The following is a 14,897-nucleotide window of genomic DNA, read 5'->3' as shown; positions in this document are numbered from 1 at the left end:
TTTCTGTGTATGGAGAAGTCACTGTATTTCAGTGTCCAGGTACTGATCCAGCACTTCATGAATACTGGGCTATGAACTCGAGCCTCTTCCCCATTGCCACCTCATTCACTTGCTGTGAGAGAATCTTGCTTTCTGAAGCAAGGCTTTTCCTCTTGGTTGATCCTGAGTGTAGGAGATATCCAGTGCACCTTATGTCCTGCCAGCCTGTGCCATGAGAGCAGTGATAGGGGAAAATGGGCTCTGGGGCTAGTAGAGCCAGGCTTTGGCACTGCCTATGCTAAAGGCCTCTGGCATTCACTCCCATGAAATCAGATACCTGCTTTAAACGAATGGGCAGTGTATGTGAAAGAGCATAAGGTAGGGACTCAATAATCCCCACCTTGAGTCAACAGGAGCTAGTGAGGAATTTGAACAAAATGCAGTGTTGACTTGCCCATGATTGCCAGATTTCAGTCTCTCAAACTAGAACCTCTACAGAAGACACTGAAGGCTGGCCAGTGGTGGCATACACCTTTAATCCCAGCACTGGGAAGGCAGAGCCAGGCAGATCTCTGAGTTTGAGGCCAGCCTGGTCTACAGAGTGAGTCCCAGGACAGTCTCAACCCCCCCCCCCCCCCAAAAAAAAAACCATTGCAGATAAGTCACAGTGACTTACTGTGAGAGCCTAGGCCCGCAGGGATGGAACGGTGTGAGGAAGAGGTTTGCATTAGTGGAGTGGTAACTTGTCTCAGCTTTCTTTAGGCTAGCCATGAGACACCATGTCATGGCCTGGCACTGTGAATTTGTTAGTGTTCTGTGCAAGTCATTTTATGTGCTGGCTGCTATCTGTTACTCAAGTTATCCTCACTGGATGAATGAGGCTTCCAACAAAACAGATGAAATGGGAAGGCACTTTTAAAAATAAATACTGGGGGGACAAAGAACTTGGAATGAACTTTTTATAAACAAAATTGTCCAGGTTTATTCACAGGCAGGCCCCCTTCTGGCCTGTTGCTGTGTATCTCTCCACACAGTCAAGGGAAGGCTTCTCTGGCCTCCTCAGCTGAGATCTCCTGGGAGTAGAGATCTGTGAAGAGAGCTGGCAGCCAGTAGTGGGCCTCCCCTGGAGCCTGCAGGTCCAGCCAGGCTAGTCCTTCCTTCAGCAGGTGTTCCTGGAGAAAAGAAGAGGACTGAGTTGAGGAAAGGGATTTATAGGGATGTTTGGAGAGCTAAGCACCCCTACACCTACTCGAGCTTCTGAAAAGTTTTCAGGCACACTACCTGTGCCTTCATTTGTTCACACACCCAAGTGGGAATATGTGTTTGGCTTTGGCCAAAGTGTGAACAAATGGCACCAAGTATTTTAACTTGTCCGGCTGCAGTATAATGGGATATTGGAAAGAATGCAAGGCTCCAGCAGTCTATGCTGTATGGTGTCAAAGTCACTGCTTCTGTCTCCAGCTCCCCAGAGCAAAGTAGAAATCAGTGTTCTGGACGGCTTGGAGACAACTGGCACGGAGCAAATGGGAAGGACGATACTTCAACTACAATGGACTGGGTTCCTAAGATGAGCTGTGTCTGTCCAGTGTTAGGCACATATTTTATGTTCTCTATTTTACAGACAAAAGTGCAAAGAACTGCTGGGATAAGGAAAAGGTATGAAAATAGTGTCCTTTCAGCCTCTCTTAGCCTAGATGTTTCATTGGTACAAGTTTGTATATACAAAATTATCCACCATATAATACAGTTTGTACTTAGAGAAGTAATTATCTTAAGTGGTTACCAATTCCCCTTGCTCTGTACTATTATTTCCAGTACAAACTATATTACTGTCATAACTGACCAACAGCTCCAGGCTTCATGTGTCCAGGAAAGCTAGTGGGTATCATTGGTCCCTGGGTAGCAAGTGTGCCTGTCAAGGTAAGAGGCCAGCTTTAGGAAGTTGTGCCCTCTCGGTGACACCAGCAGAGATGCTAAGCTTCCTGCTAGTGCTACAGTAGCAGGCTTCAAGCTAAGAGAATAAAAGCAAGGTGCCTGCTCTGACCTAGGGGCCATCTCCGTCACGTACCAGCACTTGCCGCGCTCGCTCCGTCTCCCATTTCAGACTGGCTTTGATTTCACTGACAGTCACGTACCCATTTTTCTGAAGAAAGGAGGAATAGGAACTGAATCAGTTAAGTGTTCATTCCCTGGAGCATAGCACCTGTCTAGAAGCAGGACATATATCTGGTCAGACTGCCTTTCAACAAGCCTGAGCACACAAAGAATGGAAAGTTCCCAGCAGAGAGGTGACTTGGGTCCAAGGCACTAAGATACCAAATTACACCTTCACAGAGAATTCCCGAGTATGCCAAGAGAAGATTCTGAATGGTTAACCAAAAAGGGACAGGGGTAGTCATACATTTCATCTAAATATTTAAACATGAAGCCATTGCACCACCTCACCCTACCCACCCTCCAACACTGAAAGCCCTTGCTTATTTTGTTTTACATTACAGAATTGAAAATGAACACCTCTACCCTGTTGTCATGAAGATGAGGATGATGGGGGATGTTTATGCTTCAGGCATGCTGAGAACTGGGGGAAGGGGATTGGCAAAGTTCTAAATTTGTGAGGAATCCACAAGAGTTTAAGACATCAGAGGGTCTGTCAGCCCATCTATCTACCTGACTAAACACAAGGGCAGGGACGGCCTCTCTGTCCTGCAGCCTGATAAGCACTTTGCACTGTAATTACTTAATCAATGGCTGATGACTGAGCACAGGCATGCATAGTCATCCACAAGGCAGTCTCTGCAAAAGGCCTGAGCAGTAGACAGGAGGGAAACTGTTCAGGACTCCAGCCAGACTGCCCCGCAGCACACAGAAGGCACACCTACCTCTGCCAGCTGCAGCACAACAGTGTGGTCCATATTGAGCTCAGCGGGAACAGACTGAATGAGGTAAGTTCCGCCCACGGGGATGATGCCAAAGCCAGTGCCCAGCGCTTTCAGCTTCTTGATGGCTCTGATCAGGTCGTCTCTGGAGTAGGAAGAGCAGCTTAAAGACCTTTGGCAGATCAACCCGACACTCAGATAATGTAAGTAAAACAGTGACCAAAGGGCTAACAGGCTGTAGTGTGAACTACAAATTCGAACCCTTGACCATTTTTAAAGGGGAAGCAGCTGATTACTCCAACATTTTCTGATTATAGTTGCAACTTGTGAAGGAACAAGAAAACCCACAGAACCTATGCTGATCACACACAGCAAGCACACACAGAGGTTCATGCCCCTTGCCAGAGGAAGGACATCGGGTTTGAATGCCCTCCGGTGCCCTAGAGCAGACCAACTCTCTTTGAATACACTAGCTCACCCTCTCTTGTGAAAAAATAGATGTGCATAGAGCATAGCTTGCAGTCTTCTGCCACTGCTTTTTCTTCAATATGCCTGGTCTTCGGTATGTTCTCTGAGGCTGGTCTCTTGGGAGCTACATCTGAAACAGCCATTTATCTTTTCTCAACTGGACTCACACAGTTGGGTCAACTAGGTCGATTTATGCCCCATCACCTGACCCTCACTTTGGTCCCTTGACTTTTTAGGAGCCTGCTCTAATCTCCTTGACACCAAATCTCAACCCATTAAAAAATTTAACATAGCATGCCGGGCAGAGGTGGCGCACGCCTTTAATCCCAGCACTCGGGAGGCAGAGCCAGGCGGATCTCTGAGTTCGAGGCCAGCCTGGTCTACAAAGCAAGTTCCAGGAAAGGCGCAAAACTACACAGAGAAACCCTGTCTCGAAAAAAAAGAAAAAAAAAAAAAAATTTAATATAGCTGGGCAGTGGTGGCACACACCTTTAATCCTAGCACTTGGGAGAGGCAGGGGATCTCTGTGAGTTCGAGGGCAGCCTGGCCTACTGACCAAGTTCCAGGACAGCCAAGGCCACACAGAGAAGCCTTGTCTCAAAAAAACAAACAAAATAAAACCCCAAAAATAAAACAAAAAATTTTAACATATACCAGATGTGGAGACACACACCTCTGATCTCAATACTACTAAGGCAGCGGCAGGTGAAATTCTGTGAGGTTAAGGCTGGCCTGGTCTACATACTGTGTTCCAGTCTACATATTGAGACCTTGCCTCAAAAAAAAAAAAAAAAAGTTTTTTACAGGGCTAGGTATGTAGTTCAAGTGATAGAGTCCTTGCCTAGCATAAGGGCCTGGGTTTGATCCACAATACCACCAAAAAGTAGAGAAAAGGAACATATTTCTATCGTATAGAAGATAAAGCATGCCCCAGCGGTTGTGGTGCACACCTTTAATCCCAGCACTCAGGAGGCAGAGGCAGTCGGATCTCTGTGAGTTCGAGGCCAACCTGATCTACAGAGCGAGATCCAGGACAGGCACAAAGCTACACAGAGAAACCCTGTGTTGAAAAACCAAAAAAAAAAAAAGGGTAAAGCATGGTTCCAAAGCTGGCCTCAACACTAGAGGACTAGGAAGAGGGCGATATACGATTCTGAACGTGTTCTTTCTAGCCAAGTGTGCAAGCCTGTAATCCCAACACTCAGGAAGTGGCAGGCCTGGAGAAAGACGGCTCAGCAGTTAAGAGCACAGGCCGCTCTTTCAGAGGACCTAGGTTTGAGTCCCAGCACCCACATGGCAGCTCACAACCATCTCTAACTCCAATTCCAGGGGATCTGAAACTGTCTTATGGCCTCCATGAGCACTGTACACACATAGTATACAGACACACATGTAGGCAAAAAGAACCCATACACATAAAATTTAAAGAAAAAAGGTGTAGAGGATCAGGAGGTCAAGGCCACTCTGGGCTCCATAGTGAGGTTCCAGGACTGTCTGGACTACACAGAAACCCTTTCTTCAAAAACCTCCTGAATTCCCCAAGGGGTTGGAAGCAGGACCTACTGGCTGACATCCTGAGCAAACTTGCCCCTTCCTTTCAGCACCTGCTGATGTAGCTCCTCCAGAGTTATCAGACCTGTTGGAGAGGAACAGAAAGAAAATGAAAACATCACCTAGATGGCCCCAGCCACTTGAAATACACGACAGCCTCTCCAGTCAATGACAAGGAACAAATGTCACCCTAGTCCTCAGTCTCCTAAAGGAACAAGTCAGACCATAAAAAGCGAGGCCTGAGACCTCGTTTCAGTAGGGGCCCAGGAAACTCTGAAAATGAAGGCAGATGAGCATGGTGGCTTACCCCAGGACTCCCTGCACTCAGGAGACTAAGACAGACCATGAGTTCCAAGCCAGCCTGGGCTACATAGCCAGCCAGACCCTCATCTCAAAACAACAAAAAGATGACACTACTGAGGGCCAATTTGACTGTTGTTTGGTTTGAGACTGTCTCTGTCAGGTAGCCCAGGCTGGCCTCCAACTATGTGGGACAGTTGGTATCCAACAACTCACAACTCACGGTTTTTGGGTTTTTTGTTTTTTTGGTTTTTTTTTTTGAGACAGAATGTCTCACTGAATTCAACTGGAATTCACAAAAACCTGTCTACCTCAGCCTCCTGAGTGCTTGGATACCGGTGTGCTATACCAGCCCCGGCTTTGTTTTGTTTTATAGAGAGAGGGTTATTATGTAACCTAGGTAGCCTTACCTTACTATAATAGCCCAGGCTGGCCTCCAATTTGTGATTCTTCCTGGTATTTTTGTAATGAAATTACAAGTGTGTCCCTTACTGGGAAGGAAGATTTTTTTTTTTTTTAATTTTTATTTACTATTGCTGTGTGTATCTGTATTGTGTGTGGGATATTTGTGTGGCCATGCCACGATGTACATATGGAAGTCAGAAAGCAATTCTGTGGAGTCAGTTTTCTCCTTCCACTTTTATGTGGGATCCAGGGATTGAATTCAGGTAATTGGGCTTGCACAACAACACCTTTTTTTCTTTTTATAATTTATTTTTATTTTATGTGCATTAGTGTTTTGTCTGTCTGTATGTCTGTGTGAGGGTGTCAGATGTCCTGGAACTGGAGTTACAGACAGTTGTGAGCTGTCATGTGGGTCAGCTGGGAATTGAACCCGGGCCCTCTGGAAGAATAGTCAGTGCTCTTAACTACCGAGCCACCTCTCCAGTCCCAAATGTCTTTTTTTTTTTTTTTTTTTTTTGGTTTTTTCAGACAAGGTTTCTCTGTGTAGCTTTGCGCCTTTCCTGGAACTCACTTGGTAGCCCAGGCTGGCCTTGAACTCACAGAGATCCTCCTGACTCTGCCTCCCGAGTGCTGGGATTACAGGTGTGCGCCACCACCACCCGGCTTTTGGTTTTTCGAGACAGGGTTTCTCTGTGTAGTTTTGGTGCCTGTCCTGGATCTCGCTCTGTAGACCAGGCTGGCCTCGAACTCACAGAGATCTGCCAGGCTTTGCCTCCCGAGTGCTGGGATTAAAGGCGTGCGCCACCTTGGCCCAGCTTCACAGAAAACACTTTTACATGCTGAGTCACCTCACTGGCCCCAGATGACTAATTTTAAGGTCATAAATCTGATAACTCAAAGGCTTAGCAGGCATCACCTGCTAAGAGATGATATATATACTTCAGATACATACTTCAGAGAGGCAGGTCATACCTATAGTCACAATGAGAACATGATAACCCAGACGAGGGTACACCAGAGTACAGGGCCTACCTCCTACCTCCATATTACTTAGCTTTGGCTGTGGAGACCAGCAAAGGACTCAACCACATGAAACAACTAAGATGTCTCAAGACCTTGCAGGCTTGCCAGCTCTAGGACTTTAGAAAGAAAATCAGAGAAGCCCAATCCACAAGACCCAACCACCCTTACCTCCATTCCGATGTTTCAGGGCCAGGCACACTTCAATAATCTGGACACCCAGCTCATAATAGAAGTCCCCAACGCCCAGCATCTCAGACCAGAACCCTTTTCCAGCTAAAGACAGAAAAATCAGAGCTGTATTATTCATTTTCATCCCTGCTCTTCTTTGAATACTGGATTAAAGCTCCCAGCCTGTGGGAAGGCTTCCTACCTAACCCTGCCTCACTTACTACTGACGAGCTTCTGAGCCAAGCACTTCGGTGCAGAGTGCAGACCTGCAATCCCAGCGTTCTGAAGAGGGAGGCAGGAGGATAAGCAAGTTCAAAGCTATCCTCAGCTACAGAGCAAGTTTGAGGCTAGCCTGGGCTACATGAGCTTCTGTCTCAAAGTCGGGGTAGGAGGGTAGTAGTTGGTAAAGTGAGGACTTGAGTTTGATCCTAGAGCCCATGTTGAAAAAAAGCCAGGCATGTAGAATGTGCTTGTGACCCAGGACAAACAGACAAGCACATCCCCTAGACTCACTTGCTAGCCAGCCTAGCTAGTGCGTGATTTCTAGACCCTGAGAAACAACACCCAAAGTTGTCCTTTGACCTGCATCACACACACACACAGACGCTGTCTAGAGAGACACACAGAAGCTCCTCCACTTACAATGGGATCATGTCCTAGTCAACCTCTCACTGTGAATTGAAAATGCATTCAAGGAAGCTATAGGAGCATATACCTGTAATCCAACATTTGAGAGGTGTAAGATACAGCTAGTTTGAAGCCAACCTAGTCTACATGAGATGCTGAGTTAAAAGCCAGCCTAGACCACATAGTAAATTCCAGGCCAGCAGAGCTACATACTGAAATCCTCAAAAGGGAGTGGGGGATGGAGGGGTGCATGCCACTGGAGATACCTCAGCAAATTAAGAGCATGGGCTGCTTTTCCAGAGGACCCAGGTTCAGAGCAGCCATGTCAAGCAGCTCACAACCACCTATGAGCTCAGATGAGGGGGTCCACCAACCCCTTCTAGGCTCTGAAGGCATGCACACATGTGGCATAAGTTTAAACAATACACACATAAATACACATGACTAAAAATAATTTTAAAAAAAGTTAAGGGTGGGCAGAAGCACGCTGAGTCAGGGACCACTTGTATTTTAAAGTACCAATGGTACTTAACCTCTATGTAGGACAGAATCAAGAGACTATTTTCTCCTTCACACAGCCCTTTATTGACTAATAGCATGGGCTTGTGCTGCTGTCATTAAAATTGTTCTCTTGGGAGTGAGTTCCAGGACAGCTGGGGCAGTTACACAGAGAAACCCTGTCTTAAAAACAAAACAAAAGGGTGGTTAAAAGTACCGGCTGCTCTTCCAAAGGTCCTGAGTTCAATTCCCAGCAACCACATGGTGGCTGACAACCACCTGAAATGAGATCTGGTGCCCTCTTCTGGTCAGCAAGGATACATGCAGACAGAATAATGTATACATAATAAAATAAATAAATCTTTAAAAAACAAACAAACAAAAAATTGTTCTCTTGAGACTAGAGAAATGGCTCAGTAGCTATGGCTGCTCTTCCATAGGACCTAGGTTCAGTTCCCAGCACCTACATGATGGTTCACAACTGTAACTCAGCCCTCTTCTGGCTTCCCTGAGCACTAGATATGCAGGCGGTCCACAGGCAGACAAAATGACCATACACATACATACATACATACATACATAAATACATACATACAACAGACGAAACTACCATATACACACACACACACACACACACACACACACACACACACACACACACACACACGAATGAATGAATGAATGAATGAATGAAGCAGACAAAATGACCACACACGTAAGAAAGAAAGCCAGCCAGCCAGGTGTGGTGGCACACACCTTTAATCCCAGGACTAGAGAGACAGAGGTGAGCAGATCTCTGAGTTGGAGGCCAGCCTGGTTTACATGAGAATTTCTTCTCTTTATGGGGCTAAAGATAGCCCAGCAGTTAAGAGCATTTCTTACTCTTCCAGAGGACCCAAGCTCCTTTCCAGCACCCAAGTCAGGCAGCTTACAACAGCCTGGAACTCCAGCTCCAAAGGGATCTGGCTTCAGAGGGCACCTGTACTCACATGCACATCTTACCCTACATATACATATTTAAAAATAAAATACTTTTTAAAAATAAATCAATCTTTAAAATAAAATAACAAGAGGAAAGTCAGGAAAAAACAAAAGGTGCACTTCAAGTTGTCCAAGGGAAGTCAAAACCCACAGACTACAGCCTGCACTCCACCTTCCACATCAGAAGGGCACACACCATCCTCCTACATGCTCCCTAAACACACATCCTCTGTATGTCCTTGCAGGCCCATCTAGAGATGCCCCAAAGAAGTGATGACCACAGGTGAGCTTCTCTCCCTTAAGGGTCTTACAGGAACACCAGGCCCCACAGACAACCCCTTACAGGCCAGAGGATCCACCCCAATGGTAGCACACATGTCTTGGAACTGGACTCGGAACTCAGGGTTCTTCCGGATCTCTTGCTTGTGCTTGCTGGCAAATTCTTCTAGGTTGGTCTTAAACATGTCCAGCTGTTTTGACATCTGTTAAGAAAGACCAGGGGGGAGATCAGAGCAACCCAAGGCTAAAGATAGGTTCCCAGCCCGGTGGCAGAGAAGAGTGTAAAATACCCAGTCTCTGGCTGGTGAGATGCTTGGGGGTAAAAGCACTTGCTGCCAAGCCCTACCACCTCAATTTTATCCCTGGACCACATGGTGGGAGAGCCACTCCCTGTAAACTGTTCTCTGACCACCTCCCATGTATTGTGGCAGGAGCCCATACACTACACACAAATAAATATGACAAAAAAGAAACAGTTTCCCTCAGATCATCATGACCCTGTTTATTCTGTGCTTTTCTCTTTTTGTTTTTCTTTTCTTGAGACAGGGTCTCATGGAGCCCAGCTGGGCTTGAGCTCACTGTAATATAGTGGAAGATGACCTTGAACTCCTGATCCTCCTGCTCACACTTCCTAGGTCCTGAGATTACAGGCATTTACAGTGATGCTCTGCTTTGTGTTCTCTCTCCCTATCTATTCTTCTGCACAGTTGTGTTGAAGGCAGAAAGGAGATGATGTTGTCTCCTCCATTCTAAAACCTTATTTGTCTTCATGTGTCCCTGTCCTGATACCAACATGTATGTCTAATGTGCTTTTTTCTCCTTGCTGGAGAAATCCACTTGCCTGAAGGTACATCTAACAATCTATGTTAAGCCACTAGAGGAAAGGCTGGATGGGAAGGATGAGGACTAAGGATTGGGACTGCATTGGTTATTGAACCTCTAACTAGTTTCTCCTAGAGCCAACTCCAGATAAGGAACTAGTATGGTGGAGCACGCTGCAGTCCAAAGCCAGCTGTAACCTTGGAGATATTATGATGGTTGTTTTATATTAATCACCCTTTCTCTTTTCCTAATTAACAAAGAACAACTTTTAGGGCACCTTTCCTGACCCAATGTCTCTTTCTCATTTTTCACATAAAATTACCAGAAATCTCTTTGTTCTTTTAATAACCATTCTTAGTTAATGCTTACGTGCCACATTCCCTAGAAACAAGAGCTTGTGTTTGTTTGTCTGTTTGTTTATTTTTGGTTTTTCGAGACAGGGTTTCTCTATGTAGCTTTGGAGCCTGTCCTGGAGCTCACTTTGCAGACCAGGCTGACCTCGAATTCTGAGATCCCCTGCCTCTGTCTCCTGAGTGCTGTGATTAAAGGTATGAGCCACCACCACCCAGCCTTATTTATTTATCTTTTAATATTTATTTATCTTATATGTGAATGTTTGAGTGTATATATGTGTACCACATGTGTACAGAAGCCTGAGGAGGTAATAAGATTTTGGGTCAGGCAGCGGTGGCACATGCCTTTAATCCCAGCAATCCCAGCATTCAGGAGGCAGAGCCTCTGTGCTCTGTGAGTTACAGACCAGCCTGGTCTACTGAGCAAGATCCAGGACAGGCACCAAAACTACACAGAGAAACCCTGCCTTGAAAAAAAAATAATATTTTGGATGCCCTGGAACTGTAATTATAGGCACTTGTGAGCTGCCATGTGGTTCTGGAAATCGAATCCGGGTCCTCTGCAAGAGGAACATGCACTCTAAACTGATGAACCATCTCCTCAGCCCCAAAACAACTGCTTCTTAGAAGCATAATCTAGCTAGGAAATGTGGTCAAGCACTTGAGATGTTGAAAAGGGAGGATCTCAAGTTCAAGGCCAGACTGGGTTATACAATGAGATTATGACTTAAAAGAAAAAAACAAAGCTGGGCGGTGGTGGTGCACCCCTTTAATTCCAGCACTTGGGAGGCAGAGGCAGGTGGATCTCTGTGAGTTCGAGGCCAGCCTGGTCTACAGATAAAAGTTCCAGGACAGCTAGGGAAACACAGAGAAACCCTGTCTCAAACCTTCCCCCTAAAACAAAATCTTTTTAAAAATTTAAAGGACATCCTGTGTCTATTTTTGCTCAGACAAAGGGCCCATTTCGAGCTGACTCACCTCCTCCTCTTCACCAGTCACAATACCCAAGTGCATACAGAGTCCATGCACAAAAGGGTAATGTTAGAGAAGGAACCTGTACCTATCACTCATCCATCCTCCTGGGCGAGCCCTGTTCACACGCCAGGCCCTGAGTTTAATACAAAGCACAACAACAACAACAAAGGATTTGAGTGTGGTGGTGTATTCCTTTAATCCCAGCAGTGGGGAGACAGAGGCAGGTGGATCTCTGATTTCAAAGCCAGCCTGGTCAACACAACTGATTCCATACCAGTGATACCCAGTGAGACCCTAACCACCCCCTCCCAAAAAAAGTTGGGCACTGTGGCACATGACTTTAATCCCAGCACTTGGGAGGCAGAGGCAGAAGGATCTCCGGGAGTTCCAGGACTGCCAGGACTACATAGAGACCGTGTCTCAAAAAAACAAGTAATACAGAATTCCAAAAAAGGCACCTGCCCAACAGACTGTTTAACCTTGAACAACATCATTAATAAATCATCGTGACTAAAGATTATCATTTTAAATATCTCATGTAATATTAAAAACTTTTTCTCAAGCACATGCCTTTAATCCCAGCACTCAGGAGGCAGAGGCAGAGGCAGGCGGATCTCTGTGAGTTCGAGGCCAGCCTGGTCTACAGAGTGAGTTCCAGGACAGGCGCAAAGCTACACAGAGAAACCCTGTCTCGAAAAACCAAAACAATAAAATAAATAAAACCTTTTGTTTCAGCTTCTTCAGACATGCTCATGGATCCAACTTGCTTAGGTTTGCCTAATGCCATGCTATTCCCACTCCAGTAGTAGTTGTAAATAAATATTAGTATTCTTAGGGAGAGGTTATCGTTCTTATTTTTAAAGAAAATGTGTTTAAACTTGTGTTCTGCTGAGAACGGCACTCAAGTACTTGTGCATGTTAGGCAAACGCTCTACCTTTGAGCTACATCCCCAGCCCACTGACATGGAATTGTAATGAGGTTTGACCACGACCATGTAAGTAAAGAGTGGTGGGTAGCATTTGCTACTCAGGAAACTGAGACTGGGGACTCGCAAGGTGAGAGCCCATCTTAAAAAGTAAAATAACAAAAAGGGAGGGGATGCACAGGTCTAATCACTCAAAAATCTTAGCTATTATTAGCAAATCTCTCTAAAAAGAAATCTGGATTTGCCTGACACCCTATTTAGTTCAGTTTAGACAATCTATACCATCAAAGGCAAGTTGACCAGCATTGTTCGATCTCCCTTCCTGCCTGGAGCCTTACAATCACTCACCTGGGCCAGCTGGTCCTCAGCCAAGACAGTCCCTCGCTCCTTATACTTGGCCTGTCAGAGAAAAAGACCGGCATGAGTTGAGACAGTGAGCGCTAAGGCTCCCATTGTGCTGCCTGCCACAGCTTTAGTAGGTAAGGGCAAGGACCTGTCTGAAATAATGATTTAATCGGCGGCTTCCTGACACTCCAGGGCACTCGTTCCCGGGCTCCGGGGGAAGCCTGTCTTCTACAGATTGTTAGGAGGCGATTTAGGGGAAGAGAACTCGGCTCCGGGAGAATTCGGTGTCTCGCGGGCAGAGTAGGCTGTGGCCCGGCTTCCTTCCCGCTCACCTCGGCGAGCTTCTTCTTGGCGATGGCGCCAGCTCCCACCCCGCGCCGGTGCATGCCCACCCCGGGCGCGCGGGCCGCCCCGCAGCCGGGACCCCAGCTCTCTCCGCCCCAGGTTAGGCTGCCGGCTCCCAACGCGGAAGCCCAGTGCGCTGCGTCATCTGCGCGCGCCGGAAGTCGCGTCTCCACTTCCGGACGCGAGTCTGAGTGTCTTGTTGGGGGGGGGGGGCAGCCTCGCCTTATGCTGGGGGCGCGTTCCGCGAAGCCCAGACGACGTCGGAGGCGCGAACCCTAGCGTCTGTCGTATTTGTCGATGCATCCCACGGAGACTGGCGCCTGGTGTTCTGTGGCTGCAGGGCCTGCAGAGCAACAGATGCTTCTGGGACATCACCCATTGCGGTGCTGGCCATGGAAGGAGCCATTTTTTCCCCAGACATCACTGTATACCCTTGGCTGGCCTGGAACTCACGTTGTAAGCCAAACTGGCTTCGAATTTACAGAGATCGCCTTGCCTCCACCTCTGAATGTTGGGATTAAATGCATGTGCCACCATGCCCAGCTGAGGGAAACTCCTTGAGCAAAAGCCAATAATAGAATATTCTTGTTGTTGTAGTTCGTTTGTTTTTTTAGACAGAGTTTCTCTGTGTTGTTTTGGTGTCTGTCCTGTAGCTCACTCTCTAGCCCAGGCTGGCCTCGAACTCAGAGATCCTCCAGCCTCTGCCTCCCGAATGCTGGGACTAAAGGCGTGTCCCACCACCGTCCGGCAATAAAATATTCTTAGAAAAAGAAGCAGCATTCTGAGTTTTGTGCCACACTCTGCAACTTTGCTTTGTTTTATATTTTCTCAAAACCTTCAAATTCCTGAGTTGGTATTGTATTTCACAAGAGATTCGGGAATCTGCCTTAAATTACTTTACACTAGGACTTAGCTATGAATCAGGCAGTCTGGCTTAAATTCAAATTCTTAACTGTAAATTCTTTTTAGTGTTAGGGGTTTTTGTTTGTTTGAGACATGGCCCTGGCTGTCCTGCAAATCACTATGTAGCCCAGGCTGCCCTGGAACTCACAAAGATCTTGTTGCCTCTGCCTCCTGAGTCCTGGGATTAAAGGCATGTGCCACCACCGGCCGTTTTAGCTGTAAATTCTTAATCCAAATCAGAATCTCTGCAAAAGAATCCAACAGGTAAGCTTCATTAGGTCAAAAAGGGTCTGTCCTTGTGGCAGACAGGTTCACTGCATGGACTTGTAATTGTCTGCCTCACGCAGACAGCGTCATGCAATTAACACCTGCTACTATGTTATAGAGTGGTGATGAGGCTTTAGATGAGATCATTGCGATTAAAAACTCTTGTTTAGAGGCCGGCGGCGGTGGTGGCGCACGCCTGTAATCCCAGCACTCCCAGCACTCGGGAGGCAGAGGCAGGCGGATCTACAAATCGAGTCCCAAGAAAGGTACAAAGCTACACAGGGAAACCCTGTCTCGAAAAAAAAAAAAAACAACAACAACTCAGTTTAGGGCTGGAGAGATGGCTCAGAGGTTAAGAGCACTGGCTGTTCTTCCAGAGGACCTGAGTTCAATTCCCAGTACCCACATAACGGCTTATACCCATCTGTAATGAGATCTGATGCCCTCTTCTGGCATGCAGGCATGCATGCAGACAGAAACACTATGTATAATAAATAAATAAAAATAAATAAATAAGAAAAACTGTGTTTAGGGGTTGGGGATTTAGCTCAGTGGTAGAGTGCTTGCCTAGCAAGTGCAAGGCCCTGGGTTTGGTCCTCAGCTCCAGTGGGGGAAAAAAAGGGAAAAGAAAAACAGTGTTTATAGACAGCCTTTTACAATGGCTGGCTTGTAGAAAGAACATTATACAAACAAAGGAAGGAAAAAGTTTGTAACTCTTTTTAACTCTGACTCTCCCCTCAGATATCCAAGACCTCCACACATGTAGATCCAAACATCTCCCTAAGATGTTAAATTCTTTTAAGTAT

General features: G+C 46.4%; 1 protein-coding gene across 2 annotated transcripts; it reads right to left on the bottom strand.

The window, feature by feature from the left end:
- Positions 1-921: 921 nt before the first annotated feature.
- On the bottom strand, positions 922-13,081 carry Snf8 (SNF8 subunit of ESCRT-II). 2 transcript variants are annotated; one of them, XM_036198070.1, is made up of 8 exons: positions 12,909-13,081; positions 12,580-12,630; positions 9,220-9,358; positions 6,771-6,875; positions 4,887-4,959; positions 2,859-3,000; positions 2,048-2,122; positions 922-1,151 (listed from the first exon to the last, which is right to left on the bottom strand). In XM_036198070.1, the coding sequence occupies exons 1-8, from the start codon at positions 12,960-12,962 to the stop codon at positions 1,014-1,016; spliced, it is 777 nt and encodes a 258-aa protein (XP_036053963.1). In that variant the 5' UTR covers positions 12,963-13,081; the 3' UTR covers positions 922-1,013. The 2 variants fall into 2 exon arrangements, with proteins under 2 accessions (XP_036053963.1, XP_036053964.1); XM_036198071.1 differs by lacking the exon at positions 12,909-13,081 and adding an exon at positions 12,725-12,902 and having other exon boundaries at positions 925-1,151.
- Between the last annotated feature and the right edge of the window lie 1,816 nt (positions 13,082-14,897).

This window comes from Onychomys torridus, chromosome 8, assembly GCF_903995425.1.
Source record: "Onychomys torridus chromosome 8, mOncTor1.1, whole genome shotgun sequence".
Lineage (NCBI taxonomy): Eukaryota > Metazoa > Chordata > Mammalia > Rodentia > Cricetidae > Onychomys > Onychomys torridus.
Note: the sequence above shows the minus strand (reverse complement) of the source record. Positions and strands in the feature narration are given on the sequence as shown.